This window comes from Myotis daubentonii, chromosome 8, assembly GCF_963259705.1.
Source record: "Myotis daubentonii chromosome 8, mMyoDau2.1, whole genome shotgun sequence".
Classification (NCBI taxonomy): Eukaryota; Metazoa; Chordata; class Mammalia; order Chiroptera; family Vespertilionidae; genus Myotis; species Myotis daubentonii.
This window is the reverse complement of record NC_081847.1, coordinates 6,551,841-6,573,064: the sequence shown is the minus strand read 5'-3', so window position 1 is coordinate 6,573,064 and position 21,224 is coordinate 6,551,841. Positions and strand designations below refer to the sequence as shown.

General features: G+C 52.2%; 1 protein-coding gene across 1 annotated transcript in view; it reads right to left on the bottom strand.

The window, feature by feature from the left end:
• The window catches only part of APCDD1L (APC down-regulated 1 like), a 56,793-nt gene extending 35,811 nt beyond the window's left edge, over positions 1 to 20,982 (bottom strand). The window contains exon 1 of the mRNA XM_059705204.1: positions 20,341 to 20,982. Within this exon, the coding sequence (XP_059561187.1) occupies positions 20,341 to 20,389 (49 nt within the window). The 5' untranslated portion in view covers positions 20,390 to 20,982. The remainder of the gene's footprint in view (positions 1 to 20,340) is intronic.
• Between the last annotated feature and the right edge of the window lie 242 nt (positions 20,983 to 21,224).

Genomic DNA, 21,224 nt, shown 5'->3' with positions numbered 1-21,224 from the left:
TGTCCGTGCAGCATCCACTTACTCTGCCATCATTTTTAATCCCCTACCTCACGTTTTCAATGTCTAGGAGATTGATGTCCCTGTGAGCACCCGGCTCTGGTCCTGCCCCTCCGGGTCTGACAGGACCATCAGGAGCGACAGACCGAAGCCCCTGGAGGACAGTGTGTAGAAGGAAAGTTACAACGTAGTCACATTGATGGTCGTGGTCGCCAAAGTCCTAAATGAAATGTTAGCAAATGGAACACAGTAGTATTTAACAAGATCATGCAGTGGGTCTATGTTGGGTCTGTCCCAATAAGGCAGGAGGGCTTCATATCAGAAAAATCTATACTAGTAAATGTCGTTGGCCACATTCACAGATTAAGAGAAAAGCCATACCACCTACTCAGAGCTGCAGGAAAAGCATTGGCTAAAATCCCACACCCATTAACCATTTCAAAGAAATCTTATCCAAAGGGAAACCATTTGAAAATATCCTTATCCTGATTTGAAATATGCCTTATTATAGGCATCCCCCAAATTCCTACATTAGATGATAATTCTTCAGGGTGACATACAGAATGTCTTTGGTCAGGAATAAGAATGGTGCCATCATCAGAATGGACGTCAGTTACTTTCAACACTTACTGAAGGTCCTAGCAGTTCATTAAGAAAAAGAAAAGGTATAAGGATTCAAAAGGAAATAATATTACCGCTATTTGTAGATGATATAATTATTTATGTACAAAATTCAAAATCTACAGAAAAATTAGTCGGAACAATAAGAGTGTTTAGTAAGATGCCTGGATAAAAGAAATCTCTGTAAAAAAATCAATTACATTCTGTAACAGCAACAAATGGGGAGGGGAGCTACCATTTACAATAGTAGTAAAAAGTATAAGGTGTTCAGGAATAAACATAATAAAAATAAGCAAGACATAGAGCCCTGGCTAATGTAGCTCAGTGGTAGAGTGTTAGCCCATGCACTGAAGGGTCTGGGGTTTGATTCCCAGTCAAGGACACGTACCTCGGTTGTGGGTTCACTCCTGGCCCCAGTCAGGGTGCATGCGGGAGGCAACCAATTGATGTGTCTCTCTCACATCAATGTCTCTCTCTCTGTCTTTCTCTCTCACCCTCCCTCCCCTTCCACTCTTTCTTAAAAAAGAAAAAAATCAATGGAAAAAAATATCCTCAGGTGAGGATTAACAAAAAAAGTATTGAAAGATATTAAAGAAGATATAAATTAATGAAATGGAAAGGAAATATCAAGAGGTGTCTGTTCTCTATAGAACTAATCCAGCGGTTCTCAACCTGTGGGTCGTGACCCCTTTGGTGGTCGAACGACCCTTTCACAGGGGTCGCCTAAAACCATCCTGCATATCAGATATTTACATGATGAATCATAACAGTAGCAACATTACAGTTATGAAGTAGCAACGAAAATAATTTTATGGTTGGGTTACAACATGAGGAACTGTATTTAAAGGGCTTAGAAGGTTGAGAACCACTGAACTAATCCATGATGGATTCCGGTCAAAATTCCAATAGGTCATTTTTCTTTTAATTTTTTTTAGTATCTTGTTAAGATGGTTATACAATTTATATGAAAGAGCAAAAGTGTGAGAAATTGAAGAAAAATAAGATATAGGGGCATGCTGTATCAGAGATCAAGATTTATTGAGAACAGGAGTAATTGTAGCATCATATATTTCTTGAAATGATAGATAAATTGACCAACAGGATAGGATAGGAGCTCAGATATTGACTCACAAAATGTGTAAGGTTGGTGTATGTCTGGGCTGCTGGTCACTGGGGAAGAGATGGCTGTTCCATCAGCAGGGCCATCCAGTTGGTCATCCACTGAAGAATTAAGAGAAATTGGACCCTTCCTCACACCATACTCCCAAATCAATATCCAGTCAATAAGACTTAAACATAAATGGCAAAAATACTAAAGCTTTTAGAAGAAATGTAAAAGAATGTCTTTATGATCTCAAGATAGCAAAAAAAAATTTTTTTAAACAAAATGCAAAGAATGTTAACACAACATTAAAATTAGGAAGTTCTGTTATTCAAAAGATGCCGTAAAGAGAATGAAAAGGGAAGTGATGAACCAGGGAAAGGTATCTGCAGCCCACATAAGGGTGAATGCACAGAATGTGTGAAGAAGTCCTACAAAGCTTACGGAAAAGACCAACAATACGGTAGAAAACCAGGCACAAGACCTGAGCCTGTTTCACTGACGCGTTAACGCTGCGGAGAGCTATTCACATCCATCACTAGGCAGGGCCATGCAAGTTAAGATCCAGTGAGGTAACGTTTTGACACTCACCACTTTAGGAAAAATTATGAATTCTAAAAACGCAAGGGCCAGGGAAGATCGGTCGGAACCCTCTTGGTGGGAGTGAATCAGGATAAGTACTTTGTAAAACAATCCTTGTAAAGTAACTTTATAAAAGTTTACAGGAGCTTGCAGACATTTTCTGGGACTCACAGGCAGAAATACATTTCAACATCAGCACCTGATATGTACGCCTGCATGTGAATGTACACACACACATACACGCACACGCGCGCTCATGCATGCCTGCACACCACATGTGTGATGGAGGCTTCAGGAGGTAATATGGGCTCTCCCTAGGAGACCTCCACTCTGCAGCATTTCTTCTTGTTCCCGGTCTGAGCCTCACCAGTGTGATTTCCTGACCCACGAATAGATCCTGACTCAGACTTTATAACTCTTGCCCACATGTTCCCAGCGACAGTTACTGGAATGTTGGTAACAGCCTTGCTTATAACCTCTCCAAACTGGAAACAAATGAGTGTTCACAGAGTGAAGCATAGAAAAGTAACCTGCAGCACCTTTACGTGGTAGAATATTATACAGCCGTGAAAAATGGATGACGGCAGCCACACCCAACGGCATGCGCACATCTTGGAAACATGGTATGCAGTGACCAAAGCCAGTGCCGGAGAAGAGAGACAGCGTGCAGGAACTTTTCTATGGCTCCGGAATCAGCGCGGCTGAAAACTGCCTGCAGGCTGCACATGTCTGGAACAAAGCGGGAAAGATGCACACCCTTTAGGAAGGGCAGCGGACGTGGCAGGTACAGACGCCGGCAGTGTTTGGGTCTTGCTGTGAGAGACAGGGTCACAGCTGTCCATTCTATGTTCTGTTTCAAAGTACACATATTTTTGTAGTCATCAAATATGATGGAATATGGATCGACATTCGATCAAGTCATCTGTTCAAAACGCTTCCCATTTCAAAGTCTGACACAATGCAGTCTTCACTTGTGATTCCTCTCTCTTATCATTTTATTTTTTAAAAAATATTTTTATTGACTTCATAGAGGAAGCGAGAGATAACATCAATGATGAGAGACAATCATTGATGGGCTACCTCCTGCACGCCCCCTACTGGAGAGCCAGGTGGCAAACCAGGGGTGTGCCCTGACAGGGAATCAAACTGTGACCTCCTGGTTGACCCTCAACCATTGACCCACACCAGCCAGGCTCTCATAATTTTCTCCAGCACTCTGCCTACCACTGCCCTGACCTACCGTCAATTTCCTTTGATCACATCCAGTATATGGGCTGATCAATGTGTTCCCCCCAGATCCAAATGTTGAAGCCCTACTCCTGTGTGATGCATTGGAGGTGATTAGGGTTAATGAGGTCAGGAGGGTGGAGCCCCAGGGTGGGATTAGTGCCCTCTGTTTTCTCAGTCTGCACAAGGGGGTCAGAGGCTTGCTGTGGGCAAAGAGGAAACAGACAAAAAGCTCAGTCCTGTGTCATTCCTGTCGCAAAAGGGAACACGAGTGGGACCCTGGCCACCAGCCCCAACACGCCAACATACTCAGCCGCTAACAGGGCCATGGGCTGAGCCGGAGTGCCGCCTCCCTGCACTTGTCCGGGACCCCCAGCTGAGGTCACTGCTTCAGGGACCGTGGGCATTTCCATTCAGTCCCGCTTCCCCCAAGGTTACGGATTCAGGTTGGTTTTCGGAATCCCGACAGGAAATGTGAGTGTGTGCAATTACTGCCTCTATGTAGCATTGACCGCGACAAGCCCAGGTGGGGCGTGGGAGACACGGGGTGAGGAAAAACATGCCTGGCTCGGGAGTGGTCCAGCCCTGCGCGGGCGGGCGGGGGCGGCCACGTGGCTGGGGGGCACCCGGCTGGGTGCAGCGAGAATGACGGGCCCTCTGCCGGGCTGTCAGCCCTTGGGGGTGGGGGGAGCGCATGGGAGGCCTCCCAGCAGTGCCACGTACTTGGGGCTCCTCGGGGATTGGGCAAGGAACGTGGGGAACGTGCCCATGGCAGTGAGGTGGCAGGACAGCAATCCCTCTGAGGTCCCTTCTGCCCGCGCGGCCACTAGACTGTTCCAGGCCTGGGCGGGCGGGCGGGGAGCTGGAGGGTGGCACAGGGCCACCTACGGGAGCAGCCCTGCGGCGACCACCTTGACAGCCCAGGTCACAGAGGAGGAAACCTGGCCGGTGACTCACTCTGCTGATTCCAGAACAAAACTCCACAGGCGGGGCCTAGCCAGCGGGGCTGGGTTCTCCCCGTTTGGTGGCTGGACATCCCGGATCAAGGTGTCCGCAGGGCTGGCCGCTGGGAGGCCTGCGCCTGGCGTGTTCCTTCTCCCATCTTCACACGTCTCCCTCTGAGCGCGTCCGTGTCCGCGTGTCCCCTTTGGATGAGGACACAGTCCTGGTGGACAAGGCCCCACCTAATGACCTCCGTCTTAAGAAGGACACATTTCAGGGCTCTGGGCGAGAGGACTCCGCCCTCGGAACTTGGGGGAACAATTCCACCCCTAACATTTCCTCAAGCTCATGCCGCTGGTGGGGAGCGGGGCCCCCTCCAGCCTCGACTAATACATTCTCATTGTTATAAAGAATGCGAGGCAGGCAGCAGATGCCCCTCAGTGCCCTCCCACCTCCTCTCCCCTTCCCAGCAGCAACTCCTATTATTAGTGTGTGCATCTTTTCAGATGTTTATTTCCACGAAGGCATATACATAAATATGCGCTGTGGCAGAGGGGAGGCTGTTTTTAAAATAAAATTTAAATCCCTGTTACGGTGAAAAACCTGCCTAATGAAAATTATGTTTCAAAATAGACTGAGGCGTTCTTTGTGCTAAATATGGTGTCCTTTGTCTCATTTGCAATGGAAAAGTCCCTTGTTTTTTAAAAAATACATTATTAAGAGGCCTTACAATACAAACCACATTTTCCAATTCAATAGCATCCAAGGTCAGCCAAGCAAAGACAATGTAAACTCGCTGCGGAAGCGTCTTGCTCAATAATGAAATTTGTTCGGAGGGCAGCATTATAATCAGAGCCTGGTACAAGCTGCTGAAATGGTAGCTCTGAAACGAGCCCCATTCAGTAATTGGGAGCCTATTAAAGCAGCTTACGTGCAATTTCAAGTATTGCATTTCCTGATTAACAAGGATATAATTTCTTGAAGGAAAAAAAGGATTCTGTTTATGTCCTTGGTTTCCTTGCATTGGCCCTTCGCGAGGAAAGGCCACAGGCCGCTGGTCTAGGCAGAAGCTGACGAGACACATTGACCAGGGAGAGGGGCTGAGGGCCAGCAGAGCGGAAGGAGGAATTTTAGGAGAACCTGTCTTTACTGGCCACCTGAGTTCTGTTTGGAGCTGGAGACCAGCTGAATCCACAGCTCCTGTCCCTGATGCCCAGGGCCACTGAGCCAACCTCCCTGGTGGCAGGTCTAAGCCAGTGTGGTTTGTAGAGATGCCTCGTCCTCCTTTGGGCCAACGCCCCTTGTCCGTGGAGGCCGTGCGCGTCCCCTGCAGCCACAGCCACTATTGCCGTGGGCCTGAGACCGCCTTTCTTGGAGTCTCATCTCTGTCACGTGTCCATCTGCTGGCCAGTTCCCCTCCCTCCCCCCGGCGTCAGAGCCCCTAATCCTTCATTTCTCCCCCTGCTGTACTAATTAGGACAGAGTTTCGGGGTGGCCACCCTCTTGGAGTGTCCACCACCCACACTGGGAGTCTGTGGCTACTTGCTGTTGGCACATCTCTGTGCAGCCGCCTCTGCAGGGCCGGCTCCTTCAGTGGACAGGGCCTTCCGTGAGCAGTGGCAGAGCTCAGGACACCTCCGCTCTAGGATTTCTTAACGCCAACCCGCCAAACGGAGTTCTTCATTCCCCACCTCCAACCCAGCTCCTTCTACGGGCCACAGCTAGCCCAGGACCTAGTTAGAGAGTTCAGGAGCGAGTTAGAAGGTGACCCCTGGGTAGGCACCCCCACCCCCAGGTCCCGTCTTCCCCCTATTATCAGGCATCTGGGAATGAGTCTGGGAGTCATCTCTTTATCCCTGTTGGGGGCTGAATTATGTCCCCCCAAAAGATATGCTCAAGTCTTAACTCGCGGTACCTGTGAAGCTGTTCTTGGAAACAGGACGAGGTGGCCCACCCGCCTCCCTGACTGTCTCTGTCACCTCTCCTGCGCCAACCACTCTGGTGTCCTTCAGTTTCCTAAACGTGTCTCAGCCTTCACGCCTGCCGAGCCCCACCAGGCTCCTTTCGCCCCAGATCTTCACGCGCTGCCTCTGTTCATTCTAGAACCGAGCTCCGTGTCCCTCCCTGGAGAGGCCTTCCAGGGAGACCTCAGCTGGCAGCCCCACCTCTGCGTCGCTCTCAGGACACGCCCCTTCTTTTCTTCACTCATAGTGCTATTGCCGTCAGTCTTTTCTCATTTATGTATTTGTTTTCTTATTTATTGTTTATGCTCTCCCTGCCCCGCTCACCCACCTAGAGCACAAGCCCCGTGAGTCCCACCAGGCCCAGGCCCAGGCCCAGGCCCCTTTTGTTCACTGTTGTGTCCCCAGGGGGTAGAACAGTGCCCGGCATAGTAGGCGCCGGCTGAATGTCCGTTTAAGAACCGACTACTGGCATGAAGAAATATCTCTGCCATTGAGTTGAAGTTGTACAAAGTTATCTGAAAACGTAAATGCATGCTCGTTCCCTGAAGCTCTCCTAAATGAGAAGCTGGAGGAGGGAGAGAGAGAAGTCTCTTTGTGCTTAAGCAGGATAAAAAAAAGAAAAGAACTCTCTGAGCAAATTATCTACATAAACAGGGACTATGCTTCACCCTCTGATAACGAACTCCAGCCCCGAGTGTGGCTCAGTTGGGTGGGTGCCATCCCGTGCACCAAAAGGTTGCTGGTTCAATTCCTGGTCAGGGCACATGCCTTGTTGCGGGCTTAATCCCTGGCATGCAGGGGGCAGCTGATCTATGTTTCCCTCTCACATCAGTGTTTCTCTTTCCGTCTCCCTACCTCTCCCTCTAAAAATAAATTTTTAAAAATCTTAAAAAAAAAAAGAACTCCAGTAGTTCTGGCCTCAGATCCTCTGGAAACTCTCTGGCAATGAATATGCAAATTCCCAGCGATCCTTGAAGCCCTGACAGGATTCTGGAGCCTCAGGGTCCTGACCTCTCCTCCCCTGCCCCTGTCCGCAGCAATAATGAATAGCCTGGATGCGAATGACTTCAGTGTTCACATGTAACCTAGAACTCTGACTTCTCAGGAAGCCGGGTGGCCCCTAAACACCCTCAGCGTCAGAAATGCACACACAGGCACCTATAGACCCTGAGATCGTGGGGCGGGGCTGACCAGGCAAATGCACCTAGTCACTCAGTCACAAGGTCACTGCCTTCTCTGCGATTTCAATGGGCACTTTAAATTCACCTGCAAAAGGCAGATGAAAATGCAAAGGTATTGTAAAACTGTGGGGGGAAAAAGCAAGTCCAACATTGGTCATTGTAAAAGCCCAGGTATTCGCACTCACCAACGAGTTGGCTTTAATTTCAGTAACGGTGGGTTGCTGTTAAAAAAAATTGTAGCCCATCAGAGTCTGGTTAAGACTCTTGAGCCAAACAGTAGACTTAAGTTCCAAACTATCTAGAAACCACACCCAACCACCCAAACACATGTTAAAACAACTAATTGTATATTTCAAAGAACAAGTAATTTCGTTTTACTGTGGTCACTGTGATTCCAAGCTAAACACATTCACATCTTGCTCTCTGTTTTTACACATCTTTTGGGGGAAAAGATGGGGTTGGGTGTGCGCTATTGCTTTTCTTCCCATTTTCGCTATAATTTACCACTGAGGTTTGAGGAGGGCAGCTCAAGTTTTTAATGCACTTTGAGCTCTGAGGTGAGCTAACCTCAGTGAAGCATATATGCTATTTAGCTATCAGCTCGGAGATCATGGTCTCAAAGTGGACACTGGAGGCATACTGATCAGGTGCTTTGGTTGCAAGCAGCTGAAGCCATGTCTGACTCAGATAAGCTAAGCTGGGATTCCGTGGAAGGGCATGGGTGCTCACTGATCTAAGAGGTGCTCGGGGGATCCGGCTGGTGGGAAGTACCCTGCAGTTTCTCTGGGACTCCCCTGTGGGCAGGATGCATTTTAACTTCTGGTCATTGACATAAGATTCCAGGTCTTGGGGCAAACATCCCGTTTGCTCAACCTGAGACTCATGCCCTAGGTCAGTGATGGCGAACCTTTTGAGCTCGGCGTGTCAGCATTTTGAAAAACCCTAACTTAACTCTGGTGCCGTGTCACATATAGAAATTTTTTTGATATTTGCAACCATAGTAAAACAAAGATTTATATTCTTGATATTTATTTAATTTATATATATATATATATATATATATATATATATATATATATTTTATTGATTTTTTACAGAGAGGACGGGAGAGGGATAGAGAGTTAGAAACATCGATGAGAGAGAAACATTGATCAGCTGCCTCCTGCACACCCCCTACTGGGGATGTGCCCACAACCAAGGTACATGCCCTTGACTGGAATCGAACCTGGGACCTTTCAGTCCGCAGGCTGACGCTCCATCCATTGAGCCAAACTGGTCAGGGCTATTTTATATATTTAAATGCCATTTAACAAAGAAAAATCAACCAAAAAAATGAGTTTGCGTGTCACCTCTGACACGCGTGTCATAGGTTCGCCATCACTGCCTAGGTGGAGGGGAGACACCTTGATTGACCATTCTCCAGGATTTGAGTCAATGCAGAAAATGTTGCTGCTAGCAGAAGGGAGTGTGACATTACCTGTTGCTGACATCTATCCACCCAGAGCTGTGTTCTGGCCTCAGTCACCCTATCAGGATTCCAGTTCCTGGTTCTGAAGCCCCATCCACTTGGCTGGAGACAAGGCACCTTGGCATGCTCCCAGGAAGGGCCCTGTCTAGATGTCTGGATGGCCGGGGCCCTGCTCTTCCTTAGATCAACACCAGGAGCAAAGTTTGTCTAAGACCATCTCTCCTGCCCATGCTGGGTGACCCCACTTCTGACACCGGAATCCTGCAGTCCGATCAGGATTCCCAAGCCCCAGTTTCCACGACTTCTCTAACCAGCCTCTTTTGCTGAGGTTCTAGCAAACCTTGGGGATTGCATGTCTTGGAGATTGTAATCTCGGTGACAGCAGACACCCAGCCCCTTTCCTTGGAACCCGCAACCCCAGATGGAACTGATCCTGTAGGAAATACAGAAAAATCATATAAAGACAAAGAGAGAAATCACCCATAATCCCACTTCCCAGAGATAACCACTAATTTCTTATGTCTTCTTCTAGTTTTTAAAAAAAATAAGGATGCCACCCTTCCAATTAAATCATATTTGAAATCAAATGTACATACACTGTGTTTCTGTTCTAACATTATGCCAAAATTATCTTCCCATTTCATTCAATATTTTTAAATATATATATTTTTGCGGGTGCATAATTCCCTCAAAATTTGTTGACATCTTTGCCTAACATTGGGTATTTAGGTTTTGGTCTCCTGGTCTCCCTTTCCTCCCTGGGTCCTTGGTCATGGCTTGTCTGCCCCATCACCTCTCAATTGTAGGCTGATCACCTAAGTTCTTGAATCTCCACTTCCCAGAAACATCTGATGCCTTCCCACCCATCAGAGGGGGCCCTTCAGATACAACACGAGGAGTCGTGGGCTGAATTGTATCCCCTCAAAAGATACGTTCAAGTCCTACCTCGGAATGCGACCTTGTTTAGAAATACAGTTGTAAATAGTTAAGATGCGGTCCCACTGGAGTAGGGTGGGTCCTAATCCGAGAGGACTGGTGTGCTTGTAAGAAGAGGAGAAGACACACACAGGAGGAGAGTGTTGTTGGGGGCAGAGATTGGAGTGACTCATTTAAAGGCAACGTAATACTGAATGTCAACTGTCATTGAAAGAAATAGTAAAGACACAGATTGCCAAGGCCTTTTAGCAGAAGCTACAAGAGGAAAGAAGGCTTCTCCCCTGCGGTTTCAGAGGGAGCTGGCTCCGTGACACCCAGATTTAGTTACTTCCAGGATGGTGAGTCAGTTCATTTCTGTTGTTCTAAGACCTCCAGTTGGTGGCACTTTGCACAGTAGTCCTAGGACACGAACACAGATATCCCAAACACATAGTGCCATCCCACCCGCTAGCGGGGCCTTTGGCTACATCGCCAGGCAAAGGCAACCCCGCCCCCACGTGCCTTTTGTAGCAGAAACTTGGGCTTCTGACGTCCTCACTTACTCTGCGCCCATCCTCCTCTGACCTGTCAGCCACCATTTCCGACCCTTCCTCCCGCCACACTTCTGATGCCTCAGATGCTCTGTGGCCGTCCCTCAGAAGCAGTATATCTTGGTCCCAAGAGCAGAACCCACAGAGCAGTGTCCTGTCACCTTAATAATGATGTAGTGACACCTACCAGGCACCTGCTCTGTGCCTGGCCCTGTGGGCAGTCTCACCTACTCCTCGCAGCAACCCATGGGCAGACGTGACTTGGCAGAGGAGGAAACTGAGGCCCAGAGGGATTAAGTAATTAGGAAGTCCGTGGAGCAGCTGGAATTAGAATGTGGGAAATTGAATTCCAGAGCCCAGCCCACGCAGCTGTCTTTGCAGATGGACGATTAAGATCCTTCGCTCTTCAGCCCCTCTCAGAATCACATTTAATTGAGGATTTAAGACTGTTCTTGTTAGCATGCCTGTGGTCTCCACACTGTGATCCTCCGCCCTAAGTCACGTGATGTAAACTGTCAGCCGCATGCCTCAGTGCGTGGGTATCTTCCGCTGCCTGGCTTCGTTCTGAACCCGGCTTCTTTCCAACAGGCAGCGGGGCAGGCGGTCCGGGCCTGAACCTTGAGCTGAGCTTTCCAGGAAGGGGCAGTCGATGCATGAAGCTCGGTGGCCCACAGACCCTAGTGTCTGGCTGGCCAGCTGGATGCTCCTAAGCGCAGGGTCTCACCTCTGTCCTCTGTAACACGGAGCCAATGGCATAGGGAGGTCACAGGCAGAACCGCTGAGCACACTGCATGTATGATAAGCCCACCAGCCATCTGTTATCCCTCGGGAAAAACATACATTTAGCTCATCGCCACTGCGCGGGCTTCACCGGAGTGAGTGTGAAAGAGATGGGGAGCAGGAACGCCTCTCAGGAAGCTCAGGGGAACCACGGACAAACTGGGAACAGCTGCACCACAGACGGAGGCAGCCACTTTCCCATATGTAAAGAGCACTAACAAATCAATAAGAAGAGACTCTTTAAGAAGTCCAATATAAAAGTGGGCAAAGGGTATGCCCAATAGGAAAAGACGTTCCTCTTTGCTCACAACGACAGGAAGGAAGTCTGAGCATCGCCCCTGGCAGGATTTGTGAAGAATGGTACTGACAGGTGGCGAGGACGCAGGGTAGCGGTGCTCCCATAGGCCACCCGTGGGGGTGTTGGCTGCACTCCATGTGGAATGGAGGCTCGCGAAAGACTTTAACACACGAGTTGCCACAGCAGTTCCACTGTTGGAATTCACACCCACATCTGCAGGTGAAGGGGAGCCTGGGGGCAGGGAACGTGTTCTAAGCAGAAGGAACAGCGTGTGTGTGTGTGTGTGTGTGTGTGTGTGTGTGTGTGTGCAGGCTATGGTGGAAAGGAGGTGACTTGATGGACAGCCTGACACTCTTCTGTGTGGCTGCGTCACAGTGGCAGCGGCTGGGGGTCGCCGTCTTCTCTGAGGAGTCTGTGGGGACGAGGGCTGAATGGGGACCCAGGAGCCCTGGGAGAGAAGGCAGGGCTGAAGGGGAGCGGACAGGCTGGGAACGTGGCTGAGCTGAAGGAGGGTCTGGCTGGGACTGAGCCCCACACACCCTGAGCGACTCTGGAGGTGGACTTTCTTACATTCTACCCTGACAGCAGCATCTTAAACCTCAAAACTGGCCTCTGAAAGTAGTCAAAGTCCTCAATTAGACCAGAGTCATGCCTCACGGGAAGTGGCTGGGGGGTGGGGGGCTGTTCTCTCCTCACCCAGGGACACTGTAAGGTGGTCTCCTAGGGCATCTGCGCCCCCTGCCGAGTAGGGGCGGCACTGAACTGGTGGACAGGTGGTGGACAGGTGGTGGGACAGGTGGTGGGACAGGTGGTGGACAGGTGGTGGGATAGGTGGTGGACATGTGGTGGACAGGTGGTGGACAGGTGGGGGGACAGGTTGTGGACAGGTTGTGGACAGGTGGTGGACAGGTGGGGGGACAGGTGGTGGACAGGTGGTGGGATAGGTGGTAGACAGGTGGTGGGACAGGTGGTGGGATAGGTGGTGGACAGGTGGTGGGATAGGTGGGGGACAGGTGGTGGACAGGTGGTGGGACAGGTGGTGGACAGGTGGTGGGACAGGTGGTGGACAGGTGGTGGACAGGTGGGGTGACAGGTTGTGGACAGGTTGTGGACAGGTGGTGGACAGGTGGGGGGACAGGTGGTGGACAGGTGGTGGGATAGGTGGTAGACAGGTGGTGGGACAGGTGGTGGGATAGGTGGTGGACAGGTGGTGGGATAGGTGGGGGACAGGTGGTGGACAGGTGGTGGGATAGGTGGTGGACAGGTGGTGGGACAGGTGGTGGACAGGTGGTGGACAGGTGGTGGGATAGGTGGGGGACAGGTGGTGGACAAGTGGTGGGACAGGTGGTGGACAGGTGGTGGGACAGGTGGTGGACAGGTGGTGGGATAGGTGGTGGACAGGTGGTGGGACAGGTGGTGGGACAGGTGGTGGACAGGTGGTGGACAGGTGGTGGGATAGGTGGGGGACAGGTGAATGCTGGCGTTGTTACTAGGCACTGCATTCGGGGGAGAGGGGACTGTGGGGACTAAAATGAGAGTTGAAAGCATGTGTCTTGGCAGGAGGAGGTTATGGGCTTCTAAGAATCGGATACTTTCAGGGCTGGAAGCAAATCTAGGTGACTCCCTGTGCCGCGCCAGCACAGCCAAGGGTGAACCTGAGAGGGGCTGTGAAGGATTGAGAAAAGACAGACAAGAGAATAAAGCTGGGTCTCGGTGGGACGCTGCTTCTCTGATGGAGAGACAGAGCCACGGATGACCAGCCGTGTCTTTATTTTACAGCAGACTAGGGGCCCGGTGCACGAAATTCGTGCACTGGATGTGTGTGTGTGTGGGGGGAGTGTCCCTCAGCCCAGCCTGCCCCCTCTCACATACTGGGAGCCCTCAGGCATTGACCCCCATCACCCTCCAATCGCAGGATCGGCCCCTTGCCCAGGCCTGACGCCTCTGGCCTAGGCGTCCGGCCCAGGCAGCGGGGACCCACAGCTGCAGCGGCCCCGCGATCGTGGGCTTCGCTTTAGGCCCAGGCAAGGGACCCCTAGCTCCCGGGACTGCCAGCTTCGACCGTGCCCAGCTCCCATCGCTGGCTTCACCCCTACTTCCTGCTATCACTGGCCAGGGCGGAAAAGGCACCTGATTCTCCGATCATGGCTGCCCCCCAGCTCTTAGCTCCCCCCTGGGTTTCTGATCACTGTCAGTGGCAGGGGGCTTCTTCCTGCTTTCCCTTTCGCCTCCCTGCATTGTGCCTACATATGCAAATTAACCGCCATCTTGTTGGCAGTTAACTGCCAATCTTAGTTGGCAGTTAACTGCCAATCTTAGTTGGCAGTTAATTTGCATATAGCCCTGATTAGCCAATGAAAAGGGTATCGTCGTACGCCAATTACCATTTTTCTCTTTTATTAGTATAGATTCCATGAGGCAGAGTAAGGACGTGGTCAAGATGTTTACAACATTCTCTTGGGTTTCAATCCTACTCAATTACATGCACCTGAACTCTATCGAGCCCACATCACTCAGGCACGTGCGGCCACGTATTCGGACCATAGGTTCACGCTCACAACCATAGCTGTTGGCTATACTTGTGCTGGGAGGGCTCTGCCCTCCAAGCGGGGACTTGCACGTGGCAATGAGGGGACTGTGCCCTCTCATTAGTCGGAGGCTTGAACCTGTCCAAACACTATAGCTGCTCTCCACAACTCCCTACCAGTGATGGCGAAACTTTTGAGCTTGGCGTGTCAGCATTTTGAAAAACCCTAACTTAACTCTGGTGCCGTGTCACATATAGAAATTTTTTGATATTTGCAACCATAGTAAAACAAAGACTTATATTTTTGATATTTATTTTATATATTAAAATGCCATTTAACAAAGAAAAATCAACCAAAAAATGAGTTCGCGTGTCACCTCTGACACGCGTGTCATAGGTTCGCCATCACTGCCTAGCCCTAGCCAGTGGTCGGCAAACTCATTAGTCAACAGAGCTAAATATCAACAGTACAATGATTGAAATTTCCTTTGAGAGCCATTTTTTTTAAACTTAAACTATATAGGTAGGTACATTGTTAATAACTTAATTAGGGTACTCCTAAGGCTTAGGGAGAGCCACACTCAAGGGGCCAAAGAGCCGCATGTGGCTCGCGAGCCGCAGTTTGCCGACCACAGCTAGCCAATGCTACCTCCCACAGCATCCGGCTCATTGTTGGATACCTCTGGTGATGGGGCAGCGGTTCTCAACCTGTGGGTCATGACCCCTTTGGCCATCCGTGGGCAAACTACGGTCCGCGGGCCTGATCCGGCCAGTTTGAAATAAATAAAACTAGAAAAAGAAAAGACCGTACCCTTTTATGTAATGATGTTTACTTTGAATTTATATTAGTTCACACAAACACTCCATCCATGCTTTTGTTCCGGCCCTCTGGTCCAGTTTAAGAACCCATTGTGGCCCTCGAGTCAAAAAGTTTGCCCACCCCTGCCTTTGGCGGTCGAATGACCCTTTCACAGGGGTCGCCTAAGACCATCCTGCATATCAGATATTTACATTACGATTCATAACAGTAGCAACATTACAGTTATGAAGTAGCAACGAAAATAATTTTATGGTTGGGTCACAACATGAGGAGCTGCATTTAAAGGGCCAGAAGGTTGAGCACCACTGCTCTAAGGCATCCCATTCCTCCCCTGCTGAACACCCTTCAGTGGACCCTCCATTGCCCTTGACAGGAAGTTCAATGCCCCCTGTGGCCCTCATGGCCCCCATGACTGAGCCCTGCCAACCTCCTGGCCTCTCCACCCCTCGCCCCTCACCCTCTCTTTACAGCCCCACTGCCCTTCTCTCTGGTCATGAACTCATGCAAGTCCCTCTCCCCGTGTCCTTCCTCCGCCTTCCTCTTTGTTCAAGCTTTAGTCACTTATCACCTTCCACACCACCCGCCCAGGCTAGATGCCCCAGGACCTACTGTGCCGGGAGCCGGTCCATCCTTGCTGTTTCAAGGGACCTGGCATATATGGCATACGGTTCTTAATATGTTTGCTCACCTTCTTGGCGCTGTGTTTTAACCAAAGTCACCTCTCCGAGAAAGGTTGAATCCCCAGGTAGGGATTTTCCCCTGAAGTTAGGGAGGGAATAAAACCTCTTAACTAAGTGCCAGGCGGGTAATTAATCACTTTAACTACAAACAATCATGCTTAAGCTACATAATCTTTACTCCCTGGAATGGAGATAAGAAACGCCCTAACCTTTGTAATAGAGATTGATAGGATTGAATCAACTGGTATAAATACAGATGCAACAAGACAACAACAGACAGAATTCAGAAGATAGAACCTACACAGAACGTTCTCTAGAGACAGAAGAACTTCGCTGGAGAGAACATGGCAAAAGATCCTGGACAGAAACTGGCCTCAGAACCTAGAGACAGAACCTAGCGAGAGAACATGGCAAAAGATCCTGGACTGAACCTGACTACAGAAATTGGCAAGAGAACCTGACTAGAACCTGGTGACCGAACCTGGCTAGAGATCCTAGACAGAACTTGGCTGGAGAACTGGCTACAGAACCTGGCTGGAGATCCTGACAAGAGAACCCGGCTATGATGATCACCTGAACACTGCCTCCGTGTCATTCCTTCTTCACCGACTCTGTCCACACCTTTGGGGACCCCTGGACCTGCTGAGGCTGGACCCCAGCACTACTGGGTAGAGCAGCCACTTGTAATGAGTCGCTCATTGTAGGTTTAATCCAATTTGACTCTGACTTCCCTGAGGCCAGGGGCAGCCTCCCTTGTTCCTGTATCGGCAGGGCCTTACACCAGCGAGGGGCACACCGGCGCGTCACCCAACACTCACTCTGAGGGTTGAAACTCAGGTGGGCACTGCTCTGCTGGACGTTCTTCCTTGTACCCACCTCACCCAGCCGAGCCATGAGTCTGTCGATATATCGTCTCACGGGGAAGGAAGGTGATGACGACAGGCCCACGGTGGGGCCAGGGGGACAGGGTGCGAGAAGTAGCCCGGCTCACTCTATAGGGACAATGATGAGTTTTGTCGCTGTGGTCACTAGCCTGACAATAGTCGCGGTACTCTTGGGGACACACAGAACATCGAGAGGGAAGGAGACCCACCCAGTGGCCAGCCTACACTCGCGGAGGCGACTGAGAGCGGCTGCCCCTCTCCAGGCTCATGCAGGTGGCGCATGCAGGTCACAGGGTTCTTGGGGTCAAGTCCAACCCCAGGCACCCCTTCACCCCGTCAGTCCCCCTGAGGCCAGCCATGTCACCATCCCCAGCTCACTGCTGGGGACACGGCAAACAGGTGGGGAAGGTGAAAGCTAGGGTGGCCCCCAGTCTGTCCAGCTCCTGGTACGTGCCCTCCAGCTCTGCAGCACACAAGCCGTTGGATTCAGCCCCGTCCCGCCGGCCTGTGGGCACACAGGTGGGTCCCCCCCCCGAACCCCCCCGCTCAGCTGGGAGGCTGACATTCTCGGGGACACACCTGCCTCTCCCTCCCACTGTGTACCTCACTTCCTGGGTCTCAGACAGCTCCCCTGTATCAGTCTTTTGGAAACCGTCGGGTTCAGGAAGCCAGCACACTCACGACCACCCCGCAGGCTGACGCAGCCCTCCTGTGCGTCAGGCTGTGCACCGGCTTCGGGGGAGCACCCTCTCTTGGCAGTTCTGTCAGCGGCTCATTCTGGCTCCAAAGCTCTCATTAACATCGGTAACTTCCAAGGCATCGCACAGATAGTTCTTCTTTGGTCGCTTCTAACTGGCCCACCATCCAGATGGTTTTGAAATCAAGGAAGCTGCTCTGTTTGCCTGGAGCTGGGTATTTTGAATCTGGAGATTACAGCTCCGGTCAGAACGATAAGCGAGACAGCTGGCCGCAGTGACCGCCGGGCGAGGCAGCAGGAGAAAGTTTCTGCTGATAACTTTCTTTATTTTAAATAATTAATCCGATTACTGATCTCCATTCACTGTTGATTTTCGGAGGAGTGTACTTAAGTTAATTTTCTTCCCAGTTTTTATTCTCGGATTCGGAGCGGAGCCCCGCACTGACAACTAATTTATTATGGGCTAGCCTGTGATTTCGTTCTAGTTAATCTGTCACTAAATGATAACTTGCCATCGCAAAGTACATGGTTGGAGATAAAAGCAGGGCTGAAATTAGACCAAAAGAAATGAGGAATAAAAAGGAACTGTGGTTTCTCATTTCCCCCCCTCAAGCATAAATTGTCGAGTAAGGAGATTTTTAAAAGCCAGAAATTGCTGTGGAGTGAACCGAGCTGGGGGCCAGAGCGTTGGCACGGGCACAGCTGGCATCTCAGGGTTTTGCTGCCGGGGGTCCCTAACCGCACTTCCCCACTCATGGCCAGACATTCACCAGAGGACATCCTCAGAGACAAGAAGGAGCGAGAACAAGTGGGAAAAATCAACGTCCAAACTGGAAACTAGCTGGGGGTGCTGTTTTTCTTGGGGCCCCACTGTACCTTTGATTTCCTGATTGCTCAGAACAAGAATAACCAAATCCATCCGACCCGGTGATTTTGACAGATTCATCGGAAAAACTACCAGTTGAGTCTGATGTAGCCATACCTGTGGTTTTCAATCAAGAGTAGCCCCGCCCCCAGGGGACATCTGGCTGTGTCTGGAGACCCTTATGGTTGTCATAACTGGGAGGTGTTGACATTGGCAGGTAGTAGGTAGAGGCCACGGATGCTGCTAAGCATCCTACAGTGCATGGGGCAGCCGCGGAGAGAATGGTGAGGACCACAAAAGCCAATGGTATTGAGGCTGAGCAACCTTGGTGTGTGCTCCCATATGTATGTGTGCATGCGTGCACGTGTGTGTGTGTGTGTGTGTGCTCATTGTGGATTCACTTGGTGTGTCCTCCACAACGTTTCCGGAACCTGGGGACGCGAAGCAGGCGCGCCTCGCTCAGGTGCCTACGTTATGTAAGTATCTGAGGATTAACTGGGTTCTGTTTCCTTTCACCAAAGCGAAAGGATCTTGTTGCCTGGCGATGCAGCAGTGGGAGAAGTCCTTGTGAAGGAGTGTTCAGTGGGAAACGGTGCCCGGCTTAGGGCAGGGAGCTGCCCAGGCAGCTCCAGTGGGGTCCGCGCCCTCCTTGCGCCTGTGACTGAGCAGGGCGCCTCCGCCCATCGGGCGCTCCCTCCCGGCTCCTCTCCTGGGGAATCTGACTGACTCCCATGGCTGAAGGTCGAGGAGCAGCACAGCAGGACTCTCTGAGAGCAAGCGCCAGGCTAAGCGTCCAGGGATTTTGTTGGCATGACGAGAAGCTCCCCGCCTGCCAAGGACAACAGCCCTGTGCTGTGACCAAGCCTGCAGGTTTCTGGGGTCACCTGTCCCGTGGGAGGGAGCAGGTAGGGAGGGGTGGGAGAGAGCGTAAAGATGATGGTTCCTCCCTCGCCTGGTTCAGCTCTGTGCCCAGCGGTCCTGCCACCCACCCCTCCCCGCCCTCCCCAACCAGAGAACAGGGCTGCCTGCCCTGTGCTGTGCCCTCTGCTGGGACTCCCGTGCAGTGGAGGGCCCTGCGACCTCTCACCTCCAGCCCGGGGTAACTGCACCCTTTGAATGGATGTGTCTGTGACTCACACACTGCTCGCCCCCCCCCCCCCCCACGTCCTTCAGACCCTTTCACCTCCCTCCATCCATCGTGCTTAGAAGCTGGAGGCTGGGAGAAGGCCCATCGCGGGGCTCCTGCAGGCAGACCTGGCTTTGCTCCTTGGCTGTAAAGGAGCAGAGTGCCCAGGGGGACCTGACAGCCGGTGGCCTGGCTGCGCTGGCTGAATGCCCCCTCGGTGCCAGGCGGCACGCTGCGTGCCTCCCCGCCCGCCTCCACAGTCCTCACAGTGAGCCTAGACAGAGGCGAGGGCCTTGTGAGCCCATTGGACAGATGAGAACACTGGGCGAGGCCCCACAGGTGGACGGAAGCTGACCTGGGCTTCGGGGCCAGGTGGCTGACTCCAGGGCCAGAATTCTTGACCCTTCACAGTGAGGGTGCTCGGGGCGAGCCGGGGCGGGCCCCCTGCCATGACTGTGGTGGTGGTTGTTTTTGCCAGTGGTGCCCACCATGGTCCCTTGGCATTTGTAGAGTTTTGCCCACTCCCCACCCGCTAAGAAGCACCAGCAAACGAGCAGTTAGTCCTGTCTCCTCTACCGGGGGTCCTGGGGTCCCTTGGTCACCCCCTCTCTCCCATCCCCCCACCAGCCTGGGCCCAGGGTCACTGTGCCCTCCCCTAACTTCTCCCCAGCTCTGAGCACCCCCAGGTCCAGGATCCAATGGGCAAGACCAGCCTGCACCTCTGCTCTCAACACGGGGGTTTGTACCTTGCCACGGGGGCCTCAGTGGGCCTGGGATCCTCCTGATCTTCTTGGAGGTACCAGTCCCTCTGGAGCCCCATCCCAGGGGCTCCTCCTAGTGCCTGGAGGTCAAGCCTCAAGGGGCAAGGGGCGGGCAGAAGGGTGAACACTTGGGGCAATGATACCCCTCCCTCCCGCAGGGCCCGGGAGGAGCCTGGAGGCGCAGCAGGTGCGGGCCAGGTGAGGCTGGGGAAGGGCTAGCGGGAGGCAGCATCACCCACGGTGCACAGACCCAGACGGCAGTCCCCAAGGCCCCTCCGGAGTCAGACGGTGAGCTCCCTCCCTTCCGACCTCAGGCAGCAAGCCAGCCAGCGAGGAGGAAGGTGACACCTACCTCCCAAAAGCATCAGGACCCAAGCGTAGGGGAGCATGGCTGTGGGCATCCCGTCGGGGCTGGCAGGACGGCCTCGGCACCTCCACGGTGTGTGGAGGGAGGCGGGGCGCTGGGCTCTGGGGCCGCAGCGGACGCTGGCGCCCAGCTGGGTCCCGCGAAGAAGTTGCAAGGGCCCTGCGCCCTAGGCGCTCCCTCTGGGCTGTTGATAGTTGTAAGTCGAGCTGCGCACTCATAGGTCCAACTTGCCAGAAGAGGTGGAGACAGACTCCGTGGCGCGCTCACCAGCGCGGTGCGCCCAGCCCTCTGGCATGGCTCCTCCTGCCATTCAGACCCGAGCTGACCCCTTTCCGTCCCCTGCCCCTCACCTCCCCCAAAGTCTTCGCAGGGAGCAAGACCTCCCTCAGCTCCACGCACTCCTTTCCGCACAGTGCACCCAGGCAGGCTGGTCCCTGCAGGGACAGGGGGCGGGGAAGCTCTTCTGAGCCCGCTGGTCTCTGACCCTTGAAGTTTCTACTCCGATTCTCTTGGGAAAGTCACTGACTGGCAGCCCAGCTAGGGGCACGGGGAAAGGGGCCAAACTGGCGCCCAGCAGCCAGCTCGCTCTGTCATTAGCCTGCGGGTTCCAGAGAGCATCCAGGCCAAAGTGAGGCGCCGACCAGGGCGGCTCCCCACCCTCCTGCCCCAACTCCTCCTCCTGCCACCACCTCCCAGTTCCCATCTGAGTGAGTCATTTTAGGTGACAGCCCAGAGGCAGCTGGATGGAGGACAGACAGCATGGCCCCCCACCGGCCGCCTCCGCCCCCACCCAGGTCCCGGAGCTCCCAGGCAGTTCCCAAGTGGCAGTGAGGCTTGAAGGAGGGTCTGAAGGGGGACTCCATGAGTTA